The sequence below is a fragment of the Carlito syrichta genome, unplaced genomic scaffold (genome assembly GCF_000164805.1).
Source record: "Carlito syrichta isolate Samal-C Ts95f unplaced genomic scaffold, Tarsius_syrichta-2.0.1 Scaffold308187, whole genome shotgun sequence".
In the NCBI taxonomy this organism is placed as follows: Eukaryota; Metazoa; Chordata; class Mammalia; order Primates; family Tarsiidae; genus Carlito; species Carlito syrichta.
The window spans coordinates 283,219-309,444 of record NW_007252283.1 but is presented as its reverse complement, the minus strand read 5'-3'; the positions used below and the strand labels follow the sequence as shown (position 1 = coordinate 309,444).

The window sequence follows — 26,226 nt, the reverse complement described above, 5'->3', positions numbered from 1 at the left end:
GAGATGAGATCTCGCTGCACAGGCGGGTCTCGAACCCACGGACTCAGGCAATCCACTCACCTCAGCCTCCCAAAGGCGCGGGATTACAGGCTGAGCCACCGAGCCCAGCTGTATGATTTCTTATAGCTGCATCTGAATGTACAATTATCTCAATAAAAACTTCAATTTAAAAAACAAGTATAAAACCATTTGTAGCCAGCCATCAAGAAGCCTTTAACATAAGGAGAAAGGGAATATGTATTAAGAAGGCAAATAAAAATAAACAAAATAAAAATGATAATAAAACTAACACTGAATGTTAACTGTATCATAGACACAGTGCCCAGCACTTTGCAAGGCAAGATTTTATTTAATCCTTACAACACCTTTGAAGTACGTATTATTTCCTTTTTATAGGTGAGGAAACTGGGGCTGGGAGAGCTTATGTCATTTTCCCCAGGGTCACAGTTAGAAAGTGGTAGTGCAGGAAACAAACTCAGGTCTGGAGCTCACTATATTATGCAAAAAATGAGGACAAGGTTCTGGGCTTCTCTGAAAGGAAAAATCCTAGTTAGGAATGAAGAAAGCACCTTGCAGTAGCTGGGCCTCGAAGCACCAGGTGGGCTGAGCTAGTAACAAGGCAGGCAAAGGTATCCCAGACAAGAGGATGAACAGTCTACTACGTGTCTGAGAAAATGCTTCATTTTCCAAGTGAGGAGACTGGCTTATATCCCTGCTTTACCACACAGAGGTAGACAGAAGCAAAATGGGAGAAGATCCGGAGGGCTAGATAAAGATGGTAGAATCCTCCTAGATCTAATTGGCAACTTGTGAGAGAGAAAGAAGCACTATTAAAGCCAAAGTCATATGTGAATCGTTAGCAAGTGCAAGGTGTGGATGGTTTAGAACAAACCAACCCATTCCCAGGGCTAGAGGTGTAACTAATGGGAAGCACGACCTGTTAGTGGAGATTTGGCAGAAGCATCTTTTTTTGCAAAGGATGCGCTCAGGAAAAGAGAGTCTGTAAACTGATCATTGAGAGTCTGAAAACTGATCATTAGACTCCTACCTAACCATACTTGACATTTGATTCTGTGCTCAATGACCGAGTGCCTATATGTGCCTGTATGTTCCAGGGACTCAGGATATATCAGTGGACAAAATACAGTGAACAAATTCCTTCCATTGTGGAGCTCTCTTGTAAGTGTAGTGCTGACTCCTAATCAGGAAGTTTCTTTTTTTTTTTTTTTTTTTTTTGAGTTAGAGTCTCACTCTGTCGCCCAGACTGGAGTGCAGTGGCACGCTCCTGGCCACCGCAGCCTCGACCTGCTGGGTCCGGCGATCCTTCCGCCTCAGCCTTCTGAGTAGCTGGAACTACAGGCGTGCACTACCATGTCTGGCTAATTTTTGATATATTGTAGAGATGAGGTCTCACTAAGTAGCCCAGGCGGGTCTCGAACCCGCAGGCTCAGGCAATCCACTCACCTCAGCCTCCCAAAGCACAGGATTACAGGCTGAGCCACCGAGCCCGGCTAGGAAGATTCTTAACTACCAGAAACTAAGAGCACATTTCCATACTGTACACTTGCAATCCCATGACTCCAAGCAGACATGCAACTGTCTCTGGGGTAAAGCTGGGCAGCTGTGCAGGAGGACAAGCACAGCACTTCTGATTTAAGAGTGAGGATGATCTTACCCCAGTGTGGCTGTGGGAAACTTAAGATGGGCAGATTGGCAGGCCTTGCCTCTGAGTTGGATCAGAAAAGTGAGCTCAAAACCAACGAGAAGAGTTGGCGGTGTGACCCTTGAAGATGGTTCAAGTTAGCCTTGGGTACCCTTCTGTTTTCCACTTCCAAACTGGGATTAACTTTGGAATCTTCCATAAAAGTAGAGAAACTGGGGGCTTTCCAATCCTAGCCTGGGGAAGTACTATTTCAAGACAAGTTATAACAAGATGGCCTTGCACTGTAAAAGAGAGAAACAAAGACAGGAAGCAAATACATTTTAAGACGTATGTAGACAGGAGCAATTCTACAATGTAGCTTTGTTCTTTATACGGAAAATTAGAGAGATGGAGTTTTTCTCTGAATGCTAAAAGCCATTTGTTGATGAAGACAAAATGCAAAGAGACAAGCTGCTGGTCACTATTTCTACAAAGAGAGACCTAAAGGTAAGTCAATCAGACAAAACTCAAGAATGGGCACTGTATAATTGCCCCCACTCTGGGACTTTTAATCAGTTCAACTGTCGAGGTTCCCACAGCCTAAAAATCTCTGAAAATAAATATCTTAAATGTCTTTTGATTTCATTTCCCAATGTTTTGTACAGTGTCAGGAAATTTTTCATTTAGCTCCCAACAACCCCCAGTGGTTTTGTGTCACACTGGCAGTAACAGTCATCCACTTATATAAATGTGGCTATATTTTATACGTGTGTAAGAAACACAGGAACCTCCTACAGTTAAATAGGATACAAGTATCTGCATTCTCCTACATGTCAGTTCCTGTGGCAAAATGTCCGTGCTTTAGTCAAAGGAAAATCAATGCCACCGATACAAAGATCCTATTTCTAACTTGAGACTGCTCTTAAACGTACAGCTTCCATCCAAGTTTCTGGTTGTCTCTGCTACTGATCACTACAAGGTGAACTGGCCCTAATACCTGCAGAAAACACAAGTTCTTCGGTTTACTTTCTGAAGAGCGGGGTTCGCAGTTCTGAGATCATTGACTCAGACACATCATGAAGCACAGGTCGGACTTTGAGCTGGTGACCCCTGGGGTGAATATGGAGTCATGAATGTGGGGAAAAGTGTAAGCCAAAGAGCCCCATGAGAACTGCAATAGAATGCACAAGATTGACAACCTTGGTCCCACAGGTGGCCTATTTTACTTAGCTGCCTGGCCAGTAAACAAGGGACTTGCTGGTTACCAGGGTTCTGAATCTCAGAATTCAGTTTAGGGTCCTAGCTGAGCATGGCAAAGGGGGCTTCCCCCTTCAACTCCTTGAAATTTTTGGCAGTTGGGGGAGCTAGCAATTGCTCCTCACAGTGATGGTTCTAAGACTGACATTGTCAATAAATGACCCCCTTCTGTTCCCCTGGCTCCTTGAGGCTCGCTTCATCACCTCCCCCGGTCTTCAATAAGAAAGGTGATTTGTCCAGTGAAACACACTGTAGGTGGATAGGCGACCATAAAAAAGCACTTTGCTGAGCAAGGAAGAGGACTTTATGACTGGGAGAGGAAAAGCCATATTTATTGACACGGAAAAATTGACATTGTCACTCTATTTTGTATTCGCATTTGGTCAAACTGCTTCCATAAACGAATCACGGGATTGAATCTGTGGTCATTGGTGTGTGAGTCACTAAGAGGCATGTGTGTCAAAGAACAAAACAAGAGAAAGCTGGTTCTCCTGCAAAAAAGCAAAGTATGAATGAGGCTTTCATCTGGCTAGTTGGATCAACAGAATAGAACAGTTTGCTTGGTCAAAAGTTGCCTCAAATCTGGAGATTTTTAGACTTATGACAGGGTCTTTAGAAATCAATGTGTTGATTTTTTATATTTTCACAGAGAGAGTTAAATAACTTTGCATTTGGAAATATTTTTCGGAGTATATCTTGCCTTCTATAAAAATAATATTAAGGCTGGGCACGGGACTTACACCTGTAATCCCAGCACTTTGGGAGACCAAGGTGGGAAGATTGTTTGAGCCTAAGAGTTCGAGACCAGCCTGGGCAACATAGTGAGATCCCATCTTTACAAAAAACTTAAAAATTAGCCAGGTACGGTGGTATGTACCTATAGTTCCAACTACTTAAGAGGTTGAAGTGGAAGGATCACCTGAGCCCAGGAGATTGAAATTGAGGCTGCAGTGAGCCATGATTGTGCTGTTGAATTCCAGCCTTGGTGACAGAGTGAGACTTTAACTCAAAAAAAAACTAACTAAATTTCTACTAAAAAGTTGGGGGTATACAACACAAGCAAAGTAAAAAAATTGATAAATAACTTGGGTATTTATTTACAAAATCAAATCTTGGTCATAGTAGAGTACCAGTCTAAAGCCCACTTAAAATTAGAAATATAATAAAAACATAAGTCATGTACCAAGCACAACATCCTTTGTGCATTAGTTATTCCCTTTAATTAAATTCCATCTCTTTACACCCCCAAATCAGCAGTAGGGGAAGATAATTTTTTTTTTCCTGGCAGTATTTTCTTAGCCTCTTTTCTACGTTATGTTCTAAGAAAAACAAAATAAGACAAATATCCAATCAAAAATATCCCACCAGCAAAGCAAAATCTACTCTGACTACTTTCTCCAGCGTCACAAAGTGAATACTACACCTCTTTCAGACACACTGGGATCTTTCATTCATACTACAAGCTCTGCTTAAAGCCAAACCTACCATTTTCAAAGTACCCCCTCAAACATGACTCAAAACAATGACTTTTTTCCTTTAAAGGCTATATCCAAAACATGTGCTTGAGAAACTTTCTGAATAGCCACATTGCCTGGTAAAACACATGCAGTAGACAAAATATCAGATTTCTTTTTCCAGCTGTCCAGAATCCCATTAGTGCCTCTCACTTCTATCAGTCTTTGGCTATAATTAGGAGGGCTTAGGGTTTATCTGGGCCTTTTTTCAAAACCAGATTTCCTTCCTAGCCGCGGCAGCTGTCATGCACAAGTACCCCGATGGCACTGGGAGACTTGCTTTGGTTTACATTATGGGATAGCAGTCATGAACACGAAGTGAAGGAAAAACACACACACACACACACACACACACACACACAAATTCTTGGTAAAAAGAAGAGTCTTACCTGAGGTTGATCACTCTGGCCTGGAACCTGGCTTGTTTCAAAGAGATTATCAACCCGCATCCCTTTTCCCTGGAAATGTGTGCTGCCTTCCGTAGGGAGTGAGTCTGCTGGAGTTTGAAGGGCTTTTGCTTCTTGCTCTGCCTGGGGTGCAACAGCACATTCTCCCGCATGGAGGTGGGAATTCCAGTCAGTCGTTCCTGCAGGGGTGCGGGAAGCCTCTCTTGTATCACTCTGGGATAGTGGGGGCTTAGCAGGTTCTTTGGGACAGAGGAGATCAACGGTGCCTTCTGCCGTGCTTGCTTTCGGGCTGGCGTTCAGCTTCTTGGGTTTTCCCTTGAGTCCCGGTCGCCCCGCCCTGGTGGGTTTCTGTGGGCCTCTCTTGTTCCCCAAGTCCTTCTCCCCTTCTCTTTTCTCAGCTGCCGTCTCCCAACACCGGTGCATCCCAGACTTTTTTGCCTCGCCAGGCAAGGGCTGCATCTCTTTCCCTGTCACTGCTTTTTCCATGTTTAGCAGATTGTCACTTTCAAATTCCTCTCTTGCTGGGTGGCTGTCTCTGGTTTCTCCTTGAATTCCTGGATAATCATTTTCAGCAGCCTCGGGAGCATTGGGGAGTGGATATCCCCCCTGCTCTGTCACCAAAGACGTCCCATCCTGGTGAGGACCCAAAGTGAGAGTCATCCCTGTGTGTGGGGACAAGGGACACCGTGGGAAGACTCTGCCACTCCTCACCCCCACGTCTTGGGGCTGTGAGTGATAGCCACAGAAGCCAGCGGGGGCATCCATGGGCCCAGTGTCACCTGACACCCGAGGCCCACAACCCATTTCACTGAGGAAATGCTCACACCCACCCAGGCAACACTCGCTGAATTCCATCTCCTCGTCATCGCTTTCTAATAAAAAAACACGCTCCGTCCCCTGCAGGTTCCTTTGCCAAGCTGCATTAGAGTAATCCGTCATAACATCAGAACATTCCAGATACTCCAGGTCATCATCTGAAAACTCCTCGGTGCAGGTTAGGGTTATCTCTGGGCAAAGTTCATAGTCACTGTTAGAGTCTTCACTGGAAACCTGTGGGCCGCCCTGCTTGTTGACCGTGGTGCTGTCACCTGGGTAAATGTGAGCGGTTGGCCCAGACAGCGGGAGGCTGAAGCTAACGTATTTCTGTAATTTGGAATTTTGCTGACTAGAGGGTAGGACTCCATCCTTAGGGCCATCATGGTTCTGGCCACCATCCACGAGCCTTGGTGTGTTGGAAGGCATCGCTTGGGGGCAACATACGCCTTGTTTTTCTGGAGTATGACTTGAGTGAAGAGAAAGCCACCCCTCTGCGATTTCTTCTGTGTGGCTCTGATCATAAGTCCCCCCGGTCTGTCTCTCCCCTTTAATGTCCAAGGGTTTCTCAGAACTGGATGCACTAGTGTCATTACTGGTCAACAACTGGAGTGAGGGTGAACGGCTGGATTTGGAAGGGGAGGAATCAGCTGAGCTGGGAGTGCCCGGGGAGACGCTTTCTTCTTCCTTATGAGGATGTCCTTTCTCATCCGTTGGGTTTGTACCCTTCCCCTCATGTGTCCCTGGTTCATGTTTCCAACCTGTGTCCTTGTCATTTTCCAGGTTAGGAGACAGGTGTGTGTTCTCTGACGAGCACTCGACCTCCACGGAAGCAGAACAGCAGATCATTCCAAAACGGTTTCTAGCCGAGACTTGATACACGGCAGCATCATCTTGGGTACAGCTAGGAGAAAGAGAAAATTCAGGTCAGTTTGCCACGTTTGCACGCCGACATTTTCCCCGCCACGGCACACAGAGAAAATGACCGTAATTTTCCCGCGTGTGCCCTGAGATCTGTGGTCCACTGGAGAGAAGGGTATGTGGTCAGAGACGACCAGCCTGAAAATCCTGGAAAGCAGCATTGTCCTCCAATCTCACCCCAAAATGAAAATGCTGAGAATTACTTAGGTGAATGGGAAAAAAAAAATTTTTTTTTTTGGAGTCTCACTCCATCGCCCAGGCTGGAGTGCAGTGACACACTCATGGCCACCCAAGCATGGTCCTGCTAGGCTCCAGCAATCCTTCCACCTCAGCCTTCCAAGTAGCCAGAACTACAGGCGCATGCTACCACCCCCGGCTAATTTTTTGATTTATTGCTGAGACATGGTCTCACCAAGTTGCCTGGGCTGGTCTCAAACCCGCAGGATCAGGCAATCCACTCGCCTCGGCCTCCCAAAGTGCTGGGATGACAGGCTGAGCCACCGAGCCCGGCCTGAAAAATGTTTTATATGAGTTTCTTCTTCTCTCCTTTTATTTCAAGTCATTTTTACGCTATGGGATTTTGAAAAGGCTTTATTTTCCTGGAGTAAGACACCAAACACAAATAAGTAATGTATTACTTCTTCACACAGTGGCATAGCAAAAGCAATAGCTCTCTTTAAGACCATGCTAAGAAGCAGAGGAACACAGCATTGAATGAAAAACAAAAAACAAAAAACAGGACAGAGTGCAATGGCTTGCACCTATGATCCCAGCACTTTGGGAGGCTGAGGCAGGATGGTTACTTGAGGCCAGGAGTTTGAGGTCAACCTGGGCAACATAGCAAGATCCTCATCTCTACAAAAATGTATCAATGAATAGATGAGTAAATAAATAAATCTTATTCCCCATCGAAATGTCAAATAAAATAATACAATTTTGTTTAAAAACCATGCTAAGAAGAAACCATGCCAGGAGACGGTAAAGATATTACCATGATAGGATTTAGCGCCTGAAGGACAACGCCATTTCCTTTTTAACTTAATGTGACTAAAGGTCTAAACCACAGTCCATAAGCCCCATTGGCTGGAAACCCATGTCCACATGCCATTCTGACTAACATAGATCAAGCCAGGTGCTGGCTTTGGCCCAGCACGGGAGGAACAGAATCCTGGATCCAACCAAGCCTACTCTCTCCTTCCAGGAGGGGCGGCTTTCCTGGGGTTCCTCCCTTTACCAACCAGAGCCACATGGAGCTGCACGCCTGGCATGCCGGGCTGGGTCCTCTCCCACCGGGACCCTTCCGCAGACACTGCGGCCCCAATAAAAACTTGTTCCCCTTGTCGAATGAGTTACACTCTCATGTATCTCATTTGACCTCATTGTGATTGTAATGCTGCTGCCCTCACTCTATTACCAGCCAGCTCAGAAGTCAACAACCGTCTTCAGAAGGCAGGAGCTGTGGGTATGGCTTGGACACTAATGTGTAGATCTTTGTTGACTGCTCTCTCTGCACAAATCTCTAATCAGGAAGGATCAGTGTTAGACACAGACAACCACCCTGATCCTTTCTGTTCCTCATTGGAAGAACTCCTTTGCCTCTTCGAACTCATACCTGTCCATAAAGAGTTGGGTGCCAAAAAGAAAAATAAAATAAAAAGGGGTCACAGGGGTCTCATTTTCAGAAGTCAGGGACAAATTCCAATGTCAATAATGTCTTCTTCTGTGGGCCACCTGGCTCCTGGGTAAAAACCACTCAAGAGTGGCTGAGGGTGGCCAAGTCGGATCCATGGCTGATCTCTGGCTTTGCCTTGGCCAACAGTACAGAGAGACTGAAATTTAAGGCAACTTTCTGGAGGACATAGTACCTGCTTCTATTGATTGTACAAAGTTATTCTGGGGTTCAAATGAGAAAAGCTATGAGAATGGACTTTGCAAAGCAGAAATGATACACCAGGTGCACTTTCCAGCAGGGCGGAAATGCCAGGATCTCTGGTGCTCATGGAGCGTGCAGAAGAGTCATCAGAGAGCTCCGTTTAAAATTCTTGAATCAGCATCGCTGTGAAGGGCCTGAGAATCTGCATTACAGAGCTCAAAGCCATTCTTTTTTTTTTTTTTGGAGTCTCACTCTGTCGCCCAGACTGGAGTGCAGTGGCCACTCTCGGCCACCACAGCCTCGACCTGCTGGGCTCCGGCGATCCTTCCGCCTCAGCCTTCCGAGTAGCCGGAATTACAGGCATGCGCTACCACGCCCGGCTGATTTTTTTGATTTATTGTAGAGATGAGGTCTCGCTGCCCAGACGGGTCTCGAACCCATGGGCTCAGGCAATTCACTCACCTCAGCCTCCCAAAGGCGCGGGATTACAGGCTGAGCCACCGAGCCCGGCTCAAAGTCATTCAAATTGTCCTCTGAGCTTTCTTGGAGACATCCTCATCCCCACCACCATTAATTAGGATTGGTTGAGTCTCCTCAATGAAAGAGGACTCTTTTCAGCTGAAGAAAGGCGACTGTCGCTGTAGTTTCCCGCTACCCACATCCTCCCCTCACGAACCCAAGAGCCTTTTCTATTCATTCTTGAAGGTTTGAGAGCTCCATCGAGAGCTGGCAGGAGGCATAAAAGGGCACCATGGACTACTGGAAAATTCCAAGTCACTCCAATGCCCATGAGTCCTCTGCAAAGGAGCCACCTACCTTGAAGGTACCATACTTGTGTGGAAGAAAGAGAAGAAAAGAAGGTTGGGAGACACACAGAGCAGCGAGGCAGTAAGAATGCAGTAAGGGAGGGGGACAGAGATGATTCTCAACAATCAAGGAGGAAAATCAAAAGAAATTTAGAAAAATAACGGGAAAATAATTGGGTTAAATACACTATATTTATCTTCTTAACAACCAGATAAACAGATGGGAGACTGTCATAATTTAGTGATGTGTAATTTTATGGAACATGTGTTTTAGTTGATAAGAGATTTACAATCCATTCTAAGGACACTGAGAGGAAAAGAGACTGGGTTAAGTATAATTAACTTCTCTCTGACTAATGAGTACCTTTGAGAGAGTAGTGATTTGTGGCTGACACATCCTTGATAATTATCTCTAAGTATCCTAAAGAAGAGGGGGAGAAAATCACCGAGGAAGAAGCTGGCATCTGCTAGATGCCTCCTATATGGAACAAAGTCTGTCTGTTCCCCGTGAGCAAAACTGGGGCTCCGGGCTACCCCTTTGGGTCCCCTCCCACTGTGGGAGCTTTTCTGTCCTCTCAATAAATCCTGCTTTCTAAAACAAAACAAAACAAAACTGGGGCTCCAGGAAGTTGAGCGATTTCCTCAAGGCGACAAAGCTAGAAAGCAGTAGAGCTGAGAAGAAAACAGAGCCTTCTGGGACTGAAGCCTGTCTCTGTGTTTGCTGTTCAAAAACTGACATTCTGAGAAAGAAAATGCCAGAAGGTAGAGAGGTCATTCCTCAAATCCAGCATTTCTGTCCCATCTTGACCAGTCAACTGGCAAGCTCACGTGCAGTGTGGTGCCTGGCATTATGTGCAGAGCTCAGGAGGAGTGAAGGAGACTCCTGTGACATCGTGTCCACCCCCAAATGACTGAAAATCGGCGGAAGGAAATCAAATTAACTTCTCAGAGAAGCTTGTAGATCAGCTCTGTGCTAAAGAGTACAGAAACAAGCGAAAAAACAAAGGGGACTCCATAGGAAGGACTTCATTGGTGGCAGTTGAAATGGTGTGAGTTGAGTGGGGGTGTAAAACCTTTGCAAGATGCTGGCAGAGAGACCTGCATGCCCCGCAGTGAGTTGACAGGAATGCATCGCCATCCAGAAAGAAATTCCCTGAACACTTAATTAAATTCTCTCCTTGCATATCTTTTCTTTGGGTTGAGGGAAACTGTAGCATTCTTCCACCCTGCTGTGAAAGTCTTGCTTGAATTCGCCAGGTTTTTTCTAAATTAATCATTTCCTTGTTGGAGAAAAAGAGGTCCGTGTTATCTTAAGAGGATGGGGCTTTTTCTGAGTTTGAACCCCCAGATTTAGTCTAAACCAGAGGTTCTGAAAACATTTTGGTATCAAGACTCTTTATTTCTTTTATTTTTCTTGAGTTGGAGTGGCACTCCCTGCAGTGGAGTGCAGTGGCACACTCATGGCCACCCCAGCGTCGACCTGTTGGTCCGCAGTGATCCTTCTGCCTCAGCCTTCCAAGTAGCCAGTACTATGGGTACACACTACCATACCTGGCTAATTTTTTTTTTAATTTATTGTAGAGATAAGTTCTCGCCAAGTTGCCCGGGCTGGTCTTGAAACCACGGACTGAGGCAATCCACTCACCTCGGCCTCCCAAAGTGCTGGGATTACAGACTGAGCCACCAAGCCTGGCGTCAAGACTCTTTAATATGCTTAAAAATAATTGAGCAGGCATGATGGCGGGTGCCTGTGGTCCCAGCTACTTGGATGACTGAGGTGGAAGGATACCTAGCCCAGCAGGTTGAGGCTGCAGTGACCATGAGCGTGCCACTTCACTCCAGCCTGGGCATCAGAGTGAGACTCCAACTTAAGAATAAAATTTAAAAAATAATAATTGAGCACTCCAAAGATCTTTCATTTATGTGGGTTTTACCTATCAATATTTACCATATTAAAATTAAGATGGAAACATTTTAAATATTTATGTAATTCTTTTTAAAATAACAAAAATAAATTAATTGCATGCTAACATAAATAACATTTTTATGAAAAATAACTGTATTTTTCCAAAACAAGGCAAAACTTCTTGAGTGGCATTGTGTGACATTTATCCATATATCTCTAACATCAGGCTTAATGGAAGACAGCTGGGGTTTTTATCTGCTTCTGCATTCAATGTGATACATTGTTCTGGTTGAAGCATATGAAGAAAATCTGGCCTCACACAGATATGTAGTTGGAAAAGGCAGGAGTATTTGAATAGTCTTTTTATCTGGCTGCAGATATTCATCTCTGATAATATATGGAGATTAGTTGCAACGTGAAATCCGAAACATCAGTAAACTTTCCATACTTGTTACACAAAACGCATTGGTCTTTTTTGCATTTTAAAAGTATCTTTTACCTATGCACGATTTTGTAACATCATGTAGTGTTCATTAGGAACAACTTGGCTCATGAGGTCTTCCAAATGGTAATACATTCCATTATAGAACGTTTCCATAACCACATTCATTAATATTACCACTGATCTTATCAAAAAAGTTTTAAAGTACTGAGAAACTGTCAAGCTTCTGAGGAAGAACACAAGTTTTCCAAAACTCTACTGAGAGAAATAATATGAACGCTCATTTATCAGAGAACAGTGCGAGTCAATTCTGTGCTCAGTTACATGATAGAAAATAGAAGGGTGGGGAAGTCAGCTAAAAAGTCAGACTTAGGGTCTCCAAACATTCTTACCTCCACGCAAGTACCAAGAACACTGGCAAAACTTATCTGATTCAACTTTTTCAGGGCTCTGAAAAGTAATTAAAGGCAATCTAGGGAGCATTTATTCACGACAAACGACTGAATCTCAGTAAGAACAGTGAGTTTTCTGGTGTTTTAACTTTCCCTACTAGTCCTATCCCCTGATGATCAGCTTCATGGTAGTCTTGAAAACAAAGAGATCACAATCACAGTGAAAACCAGCAGTCTGGCAGCCACTGGGAGGGCATAACACAGTCGAATCTACTTTAAAGCCCAAATCTCAGTAAGTTGTCATTTTTTGACATTGTGGTTCTCTGGAAGGCTCCACACTCAAGACTGTCTTTATATGATCTGACTCAGAGCTCACCTAGTGAGAACTACCTTTTCCCCAGGGGCATTTGTCAAAAACATTGTGCACATACTTAGGAAAGACCTGAGAAAGCACTAAGTTCACTTCTAACTGACCTTAAAGCAGTCCACTAGCAGGAAGTGAAGACAGGCAGAGTTGCTTAGTGTGAAAATATGCCCCAACATGCACATAGAAACCCTGAACAAACTGGGAGACATATTAGTTCCAGGCATCTAGGGAAATCTCTGTCTAATTATTAGATAACCACTAAGCTAATTGAGCAGAAATTTCAGTGGCCACGGACAACAAAGAATACACATTTTAAAGAATTAGTTCAGAAAAGTCACTAAGGAAGCAAATGAGAACAATAAGCACTGGGAAGGTGTAAGAATCTCATTTCCAGAGTTGCCACATTATATTGTTTAAAATGTCCGGTTTTCAACAAAAAAGTATGAGACATGCAAAGAAACAATAAAGTATGACCTGTACAAAAGAAGAGATGCAGTCAATAGAAACTGATCCTACACTTACTAAACAAAGACTTTGAATTATATATTTTAAATATGTTAAAGAAAACCATGTCTAAAGAGCTGAAGGAGTCCAGGCACAGTGGTTTACATCTGTATTCCCAATACTGTGGGAGGCTGATGTAGGAGAAATGCTTGTACCCGGGAGTTCAAGACCAACTTAGACAACACAGTGAGACCTTTTCTCTACAAAAAAAAATGAGTCAGGTGTGGTGGGCCTGCCTGTGTATAGTCTCAGCTACTCAGAAGGCTGAGGTAGAAGGATCACTTGAGCCCAGGAGGTTGAGGCTGTAGTGAGCTGGGATTGTACCATTGCACTCTAGGCTGGTTGACAGAGTGAGACCCTGAATCAAAAAAAAAAAGGAAAATACAGGAATGATGTTTCAATAAAGACATAGAAATTATAAATAAAAACTAAATAGAAACAAGTTTAAAATTACAACAAAAATCTCAACAGCAGATTCAAGTAGGCTTAATAAAGAATCAGTGAACTTGAAGATGGTAAATTGAGATTATCCAATCTTAGGAACAGAAAGAGAAAAGGTGGAAAAATGAACAGAGTTTTAGAGATTTATAGTATACCATCAAACTTATGACATCTACATAATGAGAGTCCTGGGAGAACAAAAAGAAGCAGAAGGAATATTTGAAAGAACAAGAAGTCCCTCGTTCAAAGAAGGGACTGCAATAAATAATAGCTTGAAAGTTTGGATTTTATCACTGACAACGGACACTTTTAGCTCTCCTTGAATTGGCAGGCCTATTTTGTTCATTTTTCAGAAAATGTCTGCCAGATGCCCTAGGTTGAATAACTATCATGTGTCCGTTATTCTTTCAAGTAAAAATCACATTCATGAAATAGTGGTTAGTTGAGCTTGCAGCTGAAACAACCATACAGATGCTTTTCCTCACAATGACCATCATCTCAAGGAAATCCAGCAGAGGTGCTTTGTGCATATTTCCCATTTTATTGCATGGGATATTAAAACGACTTGTACTGAGTTATCAACATTTACTAATATTACCCATATTTATGATGCATCAAGAACTTCACCAAGTAAAACTTTTGGTTTGTTGTTTCTGTGGCAACTAATATAGTCCGAGACTACTGCCTTGATTCATGCTGAGGTATCTATAGATTTACCCCATATTACATTTTATCATCAGTGCACTCGTCAACACAATGAAAAGGGCAAACAGGTTGGAGTATTGTTATGATGATAGTTTTGACCTTGAGGATCAAGGTCAAAAATATCAGAGGCAATTGTTTAACACCATGGCTGCCTGAGGCCATAGATAGCAACTGGGGTAAACAATAGGGTAACCAGAAAGCTTAAAAGGAAAAACTGGGGAATGAGATGATCATAGGCTTCATTGAAAAGCTCAGACATTTTCCTGGGAATCTAGATGGTCGTGCACATGCATAAGGTCCTAAAAAGAGTTTTAAGGACCTCCAGAGGGAACTTTGGGAACCACTGATTTAAGCTATTCACCGAGGGAAGCTTTAATATGCTCTCAGCATCCTCTAGTAGAACACCTGGCTCTTGTACCCTGGAAGATGGGCATTAGCATAGACAGGTTTCTGTTTTGCTTGGTTTGATCATTTACGTACCCTCTTAGGCAAATAATTTAACCTCTTTGACCTTTATGATTGCAAAGGGAAAGAAGACCTATGTCTGGGCTCCACCTCCAGAGAGTCTGATGCAATGTGCATAAAAGATATCATCTCTGTATCTGTATCATATCCCAAGGGCTATGTGATTTAATTTTGGGCCGGAGGGAACCGGTTCCATCAATTCTAGAAGGGCATCCTGGAAATTCGTGGGGATCTGGAAACTTAGCATAATTTATGCTTTGGGAACAAGGGTTAAAATGTGAATAAGAATTAAGAGGGACAAGAATCCATAGGACTAGTAACCTTATCAAATAGGAATATGAAGACAAGAAGTTGGAGGATAGAATGTAACACATACAAAAGGAAGACACAGAATAGTGATTTATTTTCTCTAGCTACCAGCCCAATATATCCATCAAAAATGATATACTTTTAAATCCCTACATTTCAGTCTTTATCATCAGCATTAAACTACCCTAAGGGTGTCATTTTCACAAACATTATTTCCCACATCAATCTATCAACCTTTAAAGTGAGTGATTCCACTGGCACAAATGAAAATAAAATCAGTAATCCCATGAGGCCTGAAAAGTGAATCTCTGCTATTCTACTCCCTTATTGCCTACCCTGGGGCCACCTTCCTGCTCCCAACAATATTAAAACTGCTGAAACTCAGACTGTGCCACTTGACCAGGCACCCTGAAGTCAGGGTACACAGGAGAGAAAGCTGAAACTATTGTCGGAGGTAAGATTTGGAATCTTCTCCGGAATTTAGATATGATACAACCAGCATCCTACACCGGGGGCATTCCATTGTATTATTCATTCCACTTTCCAGTGGTAGTCAACAAGATCTGGGAACAAATGTCTGCAGTGCCTTCTCCCCTGAGTCCAGAAATGTGGGGGCGGGGAGGTTGCTAAAGCTTCCCCCAGGTGGCTGCGAATGTTCTGGGCCTTGCCTACCCATGCAGCTGGGAGGGGGAAGAGGCTCGTCTCAATAAATAATCACACGATGACATCTGTGTCCTTTCCTTGGTCACAGCACCAAGTTAAGGTCATGGTATTTTCTTACACTAAGTGTCTGTATTTTATTACCTGCCTAACTGCTATCAATAATCTTATTAAGCTTTGGTTTTTCCCAAGCCCCAAAGCCACATTTGTCATAGAGACAGAAGAATTATGATGCCGGAAACATGCAGGATTTCTTGATCGCGTTTTCCGCAAGCAGCTCAATACATTTCAAAACTAATGAGGAGATGCCCCACACATTTACCAATTTGGTCAGTTATTTATTCAACAGACTGAATGAACCACACACCTGAAGAGCCAAGAGGAACACAGCACCATGCCACTCCCGGGCCAGTTTGTCTCTCACCCTCTTGCGTCCTTCCCTGTCCTGTTCTGTATCACCTGAGTTGACCTCTTGAGGCTGGGACACCCCGGCTCCCAGGACCACTGGCTTCCTGCTGCATTTCACCAAAGAGAGACAGGAGATTGGGGGCGGGAAGAAGGGAGAAGCCAGCCTCAGGCTGGACCTCTCTGGTAGCTCCAGGCTCCACAGGCCACCCCACCAGGGGTCCAGCTTCTGCCCTGCGACCTGTGACCCGGAACTGGTAGTCTTGCCTCTTCCCTTTCTCTCTGCCACCCTGAAGATAGTGGCCTCCTAACGATGCTCACAGCTAGGTGATCTCACTGTTCCCTGTTGGACACAATCACCTGTATTCCCTGCACTAAATGCTTGAAACTGGTTTTTGTCTTCCCGGGTAGACTCTAACAGATACAGAGATGACGTCTTTTACAGATGTTGGAACTGAAGCACAGAGATGTGACTTGTCTTGAGTTATATGGTTGAAACGATTATAGGAGGCCAGGAATGGTGGCTCATGCCTGTCATCCCAACACTTTGAGAGGCCAAGGCTGGAGGATTGCTTGAGCCTAGGAATTTGAAATCAACCTGGGCAACAAAAATTAGGTCGGGTGCAGTGACGCAAGCCTGTAATCCCAGCACTTTGGGAGGCTGAGACAAGGGGATTGCCTGAGCCCAGGGGTTCGAGACCAGCCTGGGCAACTTGGTGGGACCTCGCCTCTACAATATATCAAAAAACTAGCCAGGTGTGGTAGCGCATGCCTGTAGTTCCAGCTACTTCGGAAGACTGAGGTGGAAGGATCGCCTGAGCCCAGTTTGTCGACACTGGGGTGGCTGTGAGCATGCCACTGCACTCCAGCCTGGGCGACAGAGTGAGACTCTGACTCAAAATAAATAAAAATAAAAAATTAGCTGGGTGTAGTGTCATGTACCTGTAGTCCTAGCAACTAGGGAGACTAAGGCAGAAGGATCACCTGGGCCCAGGAGGCTGAGGCTATGATAGATAGACTCCAGCCTGGGCAACAGGATGAGACCTTGACTCAAAAAAAAAAAAAAAAAAGAAGATAGGAAATGTCAACCATGTATAAGGCTCTATGCTAGCCACTATGTAGAAAATAAAGATGATGAATTCCTGGCTCTTTTCTCAAGAGCTTTCCATCCATAAGAGAAATGACATATCTAAACAGCCACAGTACGAGACAGTATGTGCTAGGTATCATTAACAATCACGCCAGTTACAGGGATTCAGTTGTGTGGGGGTGCAAGATAAGGAGGGAAAGTCTCCTGGGGAACTGAGCAGCTGAAGCTGGCTAGGAAATGCATGGTGGAATTTTGGCAGGAAAGATAATATGACCTGGGTTAGTGAAGGGAGCTGATTCATTCCAGGCAGAAGGAATAGCTTAAAGTGGGGAGGAGACAGGAAACCCCAGGCCCTCCCAGGAAATAAGAAACGATTTTTTATTTGGAACATGTGGGGTAGGGAGTGATAAGTAAAGAGAGGTAAGGCGGCTGGGCATGGTAGCTCAAGTCTGCAATCCCAGCACTTTGGGAGGCCGAGGTGAGGGGACTGCCTGAGCCCACGGGTTCGAGAACAGCCTGGACAACTTGGCGAGACCTCCCGCCTCTACAATACACTTTTAAAAAACAGCCTGATGTGGTAGCTCACGCCTGTAGTTCCAGCTACTCAGAAGGCTGAGGCAGAAGGATCGCCGGAGCCCAGCAGGTCGACCCTGGGATGGCCATGAGTGTGCCACTGCACTCCAGACTGGGCAATGGAGTGAAACTCCAACTCAAAAAGAGAGATAGAGAGAGAGAGAGAGGTAAGTCAACCGCATTATTTACTGGTTAGCCAAGACACTTAGAGAGCAAAGTGGGATGCTCTTAATACACCAAGACAACAGGCCGAGATGGGAGCCATGCCAGGGAAACTGAGGCAGATCAGGCCAATCAGGAGATATAGTCACCCTCCAAGAGGTGGCTGGGCCCAGATCATGGAAGGTTTCCATTTCATACTCGTAGGTTTGGACCTCAGGCTCCAATTCTCTGGGAAGCAAATCAAATGGTCATTCAGGGAGGAGTGGAATGGATTCTGTGAGGCGCTGACTGCATTTGACACCACAGACGAGAGTGGGAGGACACATTCTTGCCCGCCACATCTGCTAGGCCCTGGGCCCTGACTGGGTACACCCCATTCTCCCCATACGCGCTGCTGGACCCCAAACCATCTCTGCCTGGCACACTGTGGGGAAATTCAAAGCAAGAAATCGGTGAGAGATTCATTTCCTTCCCTGGAGGTACTGACAATTTTGCCGAGAGACAAGATATTCAGGTATCCAGCAGTGAGCAGTATGCAATGTGCAAAATCGAGTCTCACAGAATTCCAGAAGGCACAGCAGAGGCAGCGAGCACGTCTGGTGTTTAGGAGGGGAGAGGTCAAGGTGGCCTGGACCTTCAGGGAACAGCCGGGCGCGTGGAACTCGAGCCCAGCAGGGAAGGATTACACTCTGGCTGGATCAGGGAGAAGGGAGGACATTCTGGGCATATGTACCGGAGTGGGAATGATCAGGTCATGCGTAAGGGACAGTCATGCAATGAGCTGGCGTGGGAGTCATGGGAGACAGGGGCTAAGGGGAGGGCCCTGAAGGATCAGGGTTGTCGGTTGGAAGGAGCTTCTGCACGGAGGTCACAGAGTTCTGTTCAGGAGCACTTTACGAGAGCAATCTGCTGGGGAAAGTTTACTTTAATTCTTCACCCAAGTGCAATTCTGCGCAGATCGCAGAAAGACTGCAAACTCAGTACAGCATAGTGGCTAAAGGACAGACTTAGCAGCGAGCGTGCCTGTGTTCATTTGCTGTGCAATGTTGATCAAGCTACATAACAGCTCTGGACGATTAGCTGTGCCTGCACCAGTGGGTGACAGGAGGATGAAGTGCTTAACGTGAGGCCCGGCACACAGGCAGCACACTAAATCAGTAGTTCTCAACTCTGGCTGAACATTGAGATGCTTCAGAGTGCTTTTTAAAAATCCCAGTGCCAGAGTATTTTTAAGGCAGCAAGACGACATTTGATGATTCTTTAAGGGTAGTTGCACGTCACCATCTCTTTGTCCCAACCTATAGAATGGACAACACCAAGACTGAACTCTCATGTAAACCATAGACCTTGGGTGATAATGAGATGTCAACGTAGATTCCTGGAGTTTAGCAAATGTACCACGTGGCAGGACAGAGGGTGAATGGGGACTCTCTGTACCTTCTGCTCTATTTTGATGTGAAACTAAAACTGCTCTAAAAAATAAAGGACAAAATACCAGTGCCAACCCCCAGGTCCCCTAAAAAAAAATACAAAAGTAAAACAACAGCAACAAAAACCAAACAAGAATTAAGCAGTATGACGGGGAGAAAACTTTGCTATCTTTTTTTTTTTTTTTTTAAGTTTCTAGACTCTAGCGGGCAGCCAGCTCTCAGAAGCTCTGAGTTCGATGAACACGAACTCTTGCATAATGGCGAACACACTCAGGAAACAGTCACGGTAATGGTAGAGTAGGGATCCTCTCCTGGGGACCCGGGGAGAGAATGGTTTCCCGGCTCTCACTTGGCACAGAAGCACGGCATCTTTGACAGCTTTTTGAGCCTCTGGGAGCAACACAGACCCACCAGAGATTCTTTGGACAAGAAATGGGCACATTGATTCCAGAAAGGAAAACCTTCTGTGGCATTACCACCACCAGGTTTAGTTCACTGACAACTAAACCCGCTTGTCAAAAGAAAACTCAAATGTAGCTGGAAACAGTTAACACTCCAGCACCCAATAGACCACCAGCCTAGCAGAATGCCCCAGAAGCCTCAAGGGACATTATGATAATTTTTTATATATCTTCAATTTAAATTGTAGACCCATAAAATTCGAGAAGAAAACCTAGGGAAAACTCTTATGAGCAACAGCCTGGGCAAAGAATTGACAGTTAAGACCCCAAAAGCAAATGCAACAAAAACAAAAATAGATAAGTGGGGACTTGATTAAAATAAAAAGCTTCTAAACAGCAAAAGAAATAATCAACAGAGCAAATAAGCAACCTACAGAATGGGAGAAGGTATTCATATGCAAACTACACATCTGATAAAGCACTAATATCCAGAATTTACAAAGAACTCAAACAAATCAGCAAGAAAAAAGCAAATAAGCCTATTAAAAAGTAGGCAAATGACATGAACAGACATCTTTCAAGAGAAGATATACAAATGGCTAACAAACATATTTTTTAAATGCTCACTATCCCTCATCTCCAGAGAAATGCAAATTAAAACCACAAAGAGTCATGATACTAATCAGAACGACCATTATTAAAAAATTAGGGCTGGGCGCAGTGGCTCAAACCTATAATCTCAGCAATTTGGGAAGCCAAGGGGACAGGGCTGCCTGAGTCATGGGTTCGAGAACAGCCTGGCAAGGCAAGACCTCATCTCTACAATAAATCAAAAATTTAGCCGGGCGTGGTGGCACGTGCCTGTAGTTCCAGTTACTTGGAAGGCTGAGGTGGAAGGATCACCTGAGCCCAGCAGGTGGAGGCTGCAGTGGCCGTGAGCCTGCCACTGCACTCCTGCCTGGGCGACAGAGTGAGACTCCAACTCAAAAATAAAAAATAAAAAAAGCCTGGTATAAATGCAAAGAAAAGGGAATGCTTATACACTGTTGGTGGGAGTGTAAACTGGTACAGCCTCTATGGAAATCCGTGTGGAGATTTCTCAGAGAACTAAAAGGAGATCTGTCATTTGATCCAGCAATCCCACTACTAGGTATCTACCCAAAGGAACAGAGGTCATCTGATTTTTCAAAAGACACCAGCACCCACATGTTCATTGCAGCACAATTCACAATTGCAAAGATGTGGAATCAACCTAAATGCCCATCCAGTGATTAGCGGATAATGAAAATATCTATAGCATGGAATGCAATTCAGTCATAAAAAAGAAATAATGTATCTTAAAGCAACTTGGATGGAATTGGAGACCATCATCCTAAGTGAAGTAACTAACACGGGAACAGAAAACCAAACGCTGTATGTTCTCACTTACAAGTCGGAGCTAGACTATGGACATGCAAAGGCATAGAGAACGGTATCATGAACCACTAAAAACTCAGAAAAGGAAGCAAGGAAGAGGAGGAGGGATGAAAAATCGCCTTTCGGGTACAAAAGGGAGGAGGGTACCCCTAAAACCCAGCTGCCTCTGCCACTATACAGCGCAGCCATGCAACCAAAAAATCATTTGTACCCCCTAAATCCATTGAAATAAAACTTTAGGCCAGGAGCAGTGGCTCACGCCTGTAATCCCAGCACTTTGTGTGGCCGAGGCTAGTGGATTGCCTGAGTCTGTGGGTTCGAGACCATCCTGGACAACTTGGTGAGACCTTGTCTCTGTGATATATCTAAAAATTAGCCAGGCATGGTAGCACGCGCCTGGCTACCTGGAAGACTGAGGCGGAAGGATCACCTGAGCCCAGCAGGTTGAGGCTGCGGGGGCCATGAGCATGTCACTGCACTCCAGCCTGGGCCACCGAGTGAGATTCTGACTCAAAAAAAAGGAAAAAAAAAAGAAAACTTCAAGAGAAGAGAATATACGAAAGTCAACCAACAAAATGTGTACTAGTAGACTGACAAAAAATATATAGCAATAAATAAATAAATCGTAATCGCATTCTCTGAAAGGCCTATGGTTTTGAGAGCAGGACTGAGAAGAATACACCATTAGACAAACCACAGCAGGCTGTCACAGGTCTCAACAGCACAAGGGTCACTGGCCAAGAGGACCCAGGGCTCTGCTAATTCATCAAACACCCAGCATGCTCCAAACCAAACTCTGGATGTTCCTATCCAAACCAGCTTCTCGTCTCCAAAACAACAAGCAATTTCATTCTACCAATTGCTCAGATTGAAAATCCATCTTGCACTTCCCTCCCGCATCCAGCATCCAATCCAACAGCTACTCCTGTCAAGTACACTCAGAACCTGGCTGCTTCCTGCCACCTTCTCCAGGACTGTCCTGGGGGAGGCACCACGGTCTCATCTGAATTACTGTCTTTACTGCTTGCGGGTTTCCCAAGCTGTGCGCTGAGTCCTCTTCAGATGGTATATGCATGACCCTGCAGCCCGAGTCATCCTTTTAAAACTAAGCCAGGGTCAGGTGCGGTGGCTCATGCCTGTAACCCCAGCACTTTGGGAGACCAACACTGGAGAATCCCTTGAGCTGGGGAGTTCGAAACCAGCCTGGGCAACATGGTGAGACCTCATCTCTACCAAAAAATACCCCCCAAAATTGGCCGGGTAAGGTAGTGCACATCTGAAGCTGAGGCAGAAAGGTTGCCTGAACCCAGGAGGCCAAGGCTGCAGTGAGCCAATGAGCCGTGATGGTGCCACTGCACGCCAACCTGGTCACCAGAGTGAAACCCTGACTCAAAAATAAAAACTGAAGCCGGGCTCGGTGGCTCAGCCTGTAATCCCACGCCTTTGGGAAGCTGAGGTGAGTGGATTGCCTGAGCCCGCGGGTTCGAGACCCGCCTGGGCAACGAGACCTCATCTCTACAATAAAATCAAAAAATCAGCCGGGCATGGTAGCGCACGCCTGTAATTCCGGCTACTCGGAAGGCTGAGGCGGAAGGATCGCCGGAGCCCAGCGGGTCGAGGCTGCGGTGGCCGGGAGCGGCCACTGCACTCCAGTCTGGGCGACAGAGTGAGACTCCAACTCAAAAAATAAATAAATAAATAAAAAATGAAAACTGAAAAAACCTAAGCCAGAAGATATCTGTTGTTAAACACATCTCTGTTTCAAAACCTCCCTGTGTGTCCCCATCTTGCTCAAAGTAAAATCCGGAGTCACGACAAGTGCCATGGCCACAAGACCCGAGCGTGTTGCCTCCCCGGCATCTCTCAGATTCATTCCTCCAGCTCTCACCTTGTCTCCTCCTTCCCAGTCGCCTGTCCTTGCATCTCCTACCTGCCGTCGCGTCACCTGCCCTTGCTGTTCCCTCTGACGAGAACTTTCTTCCCCCAAGTGATAGCCACCTCGCCCTCGCGCTGTTCCCCGTCCTCTCTGCTCACCAGAAAGACCTCTCCCCCCCCAGCTCCTTCCCTTTTCCCACCTGCCTCTCTTCTTTTTAACTTGACACATTACACGCTTGCTGGTTTGTTAAATGTCTGACTTCTCATCTTACCCCCGTCCCATGAGATCAGGGACTTCAGTGCCCCATGCTATATCCTCAGGGCCCCAAACGGTCCCTGACACACAGTAGGCCATCAACCAATCCTTACTTTTGAATGAAGTTCTTTTTAGTTATATCCCAGCATGCATGTTAGTAGATTTTGTTTTCGAGGATGGCACTAGTAGGATGGGCTGCAGTGACTGATGTAATAGACGCAGGAGCCCTAGGAAACAGAATTCTTGGATTCTAACTCCAGCCTTTTGTTCCTAAGCAATCGTGTGACTTTGGATGGGTCCTGTGATCTCCCTAAGCCTTGGGTTTCCTATCAAGTGTAAGGAATGGACTCGACCAATTTGACCCAGCCAATTAAAGCAGAATTTCTTAGGGGTGGGACTTGAGCATCAGTATTTTTAGAGTTCCCCAGGGGTGATGTAAATATAGCCAAGAGTGGGGTTTCCTGTGCATTAAGTGTGCATGCAAATCACCCAGGAGCTCATTGAAATGCAAGCTCTGATGAGTTGTGTCTGGAGTAGAAGCAGGGACTGTGCCATTCTGACAAGCTCCCAGGGAATGCCGGTCCTGGCGGTCCAGTGTCAAGTTTTGAGCGGCAATGTCTTCAAGTCACTTACAGCTCTGTGACATCAATATTTCTATAGAGGGCAAAAGGCCCATTATTAAACTTACCAGGAAAATATCAGCTGTCACTCAAACTGCTTAATTTGAGCTGAATTCCTTAGTTAAAGCCAGGTTAGTTGCCCTGCGTGCAACTCTGTGGGTGTTTGCTTTCTTTAAAAAAAAGCTAATTGCTGGATCCAGGCAAGAGGAATGAGCAAAACCCGACTCAAGATCGCTCTCAAAAGCAGGCTCAGAGGCCTGCGTTCACAGAGGAAACCCGTGGCGATTTAATGGCTTCCCTGCTGTTCAGGGGTCAGGGCCTCAGTGCTGGCCATGTCCCATGTCCTCCTTATCTTCTTAACCTGACCATCTCATTCCACCTCTACCTCACTGCCACCTCCTGGCGCCCGTGGGACAAGTGAAAGCAGCAGTTGTCAGGCAAACAGGAAAGCAGGGAGCCACACACAGTGCCGGGAGGAACAGCCTGGCCAGGCCTGTCTAGGAGAGGCTCTAACTGGAAGAAAAATCTCCACCTTGCTGGAACAGCAGCCCCAGCAAGTAGACACTGGCAAGGACAGAAAGGGAGCCGCCACACGGTGACCAGCGCTCTGCCACGCTGCAGTTACAATGGTGACAGGAGTGGCTGATACAGTGGCCTTCTCCTGGCAGAATTACTCTGTCATCTCAATTCCCTTAAATAGCAGAACCTCTGGCCTACCAGGAAGCACAGAAATTCAAACAATTGCTCTCAGTTCAGACGGCTGTACATGGAATGACTCCTTCCCCTGCCTTCAGAGCAAAACTCTGTGAAGAAGAGAACAAAGCAACTGCATGTACTGTGTTAGTTCCTTCCACGACTCTTTTTTTTTTTTTTGAGTCGGAGTCTCACTCTGTCACCCAGACTGGAGTGCAGTGGCCGCTTCCGACCTGCTGGGCTCCGGCGATCCTTCCACCTCAGCCTTCCGAGTAGCTGGAACTAGAGGCACGTGCTACCATGGCCGGCTCATTTTTTGATTTATTATAGAGATGAGGTCTCGCTAAGTTGCCCAGGCGGGTCTCGAACCCACGGGCTCAGGCAATCCACTCACCTCAGCCTCTCAAAGTACGGGATGACAGGCTGGGCCACCAAGCCCAGATCCTTTCATGACTCTTTATCGAATGCCAACTAAGAGACAGATGCTGTGCTCGGCACTGGAGGTACAGCAGGAACAGATGGGACAAGTCTCTGCCCTTGTGATACATCACTTCTGTGGGAGTCCCATTCCAATTTGTGGACACTCACAATAAACAAAGGTATGGCCGTGGCTCAGTCTGTCATCCCACCACTTTGGGAGGCCAAGGCGAGTGAATTGCCTGAGCCTGAGGGTTCAAGACCAGCCCCAGCAACTTGGCAAGACCTCGTCTCTACAAACATCAAAAATTAGCCAGGCGTGGTAGCACACAGCTGTAATTCCAGCTACTTGGAAGGCTGAGGCAGAAGGATCGCTAGAACCCAGCAGATTGATGCTGGAGTGACCGTGAGTGTGCCACTGTACGCCAGCCTGGGCAATGGAGTGAGACTCCAACTCAAAAACTAATAATAATAAATAAATAAAGACACAAATAAATATTCATGATGGCTGGAACAACCTGTGTCCATCAACAGCTGAAAGGAATAAACAAATTGTAGTAGATCCCAACACTGCCATACTGAAACATTACTCAATAATAAAAGGAATGAGCTATTGATACGCCATACAACACTGGTGATTCTCAAGATAATCATATTGAAGGAAAGAATATTATTTACATAATATTCTAGAAAAGACAAACGAGGCTATAGTGGCAGAAAGCAGATCGGTTGCCACTTGAGAATGGGAGGGCAGAAAAGGACAGGAGAGCAAGATTGTAAAGGGGGCTTCGGGCCGAGGTTTACTGATGGATCACAGTCTCGATCGTGTTGATGGTATCACTCAGGTATGCATGTGTCAACGCTTACCAAACGGAACACTGTAAATACCTGTGGTTCATTAAGTGTCAACTATACTTCCACAAAGCTGTACACACACATCGTGTCATGTGCTCAGCAAAATAAGGAATGCAGGGCAAGCTGGGAGCAGGTAGGGCTGTTTTAGATGGCTAGGCAGAAAAGGTCTCAGGTGATTCTAAGAAGAGATCTGAAGGAAGCGAGAAAGACAGAGAATTTCAGGTAGGAGGAACATCCAGGGCAAAGACCTTGAGGTAGGAGCATGCTTCTAGGCCCCATTCACGTCTTTGAGTTCTGTAGTGACTCAGAACGAGGGTAATGCTTCAAGGCGTCTACTAACTAATCACCCTGGTTCCATATGCTTTCTTTCTTTTTTTGTTATAATTATTATTTATTATCAAGATGTGGGGTACAATTCAGGGTTAGGTTATAAACATTGATCATGCAGGTCCCCTTGTGGATGAGGTGTGCCCCTCCCTCCCCTGGCAGTTTCCCTCAACTGCCAATCCACCCCCCTCCCCTGACAGTTTCCCACGACTGCCAATCATTTCTTATAGCATTATAATTGCTCAAGGTCAGCTTATGAGTGAGAACATATGGAACTCAGTT

General features: G+C 45.4%; 1 protein-coding gene across 1 annotated transcript in view; it reads right to left on the bottom strand.

Moving 5' to 3' along the window:
* Nucleotides 1-26,226, bottom strand: part of ALPK2 (alpha kinase 2) — a 131,179-nt gene that overhangs the window by 90,723 nt on the left and 14,230 nt on the right. The window contains exon 3 of the mRNA XM_008065201.2: nucleotides 4,803-6,537. Within this exon, the coding sequence (XP_008063392.1) occupies nucleotides 4,803-6,537 (1,735 nt within the window). The remainder of the gene's footprint in view (nucleotides 1-4,802; nucleotides 6,538-26,226) is intronic.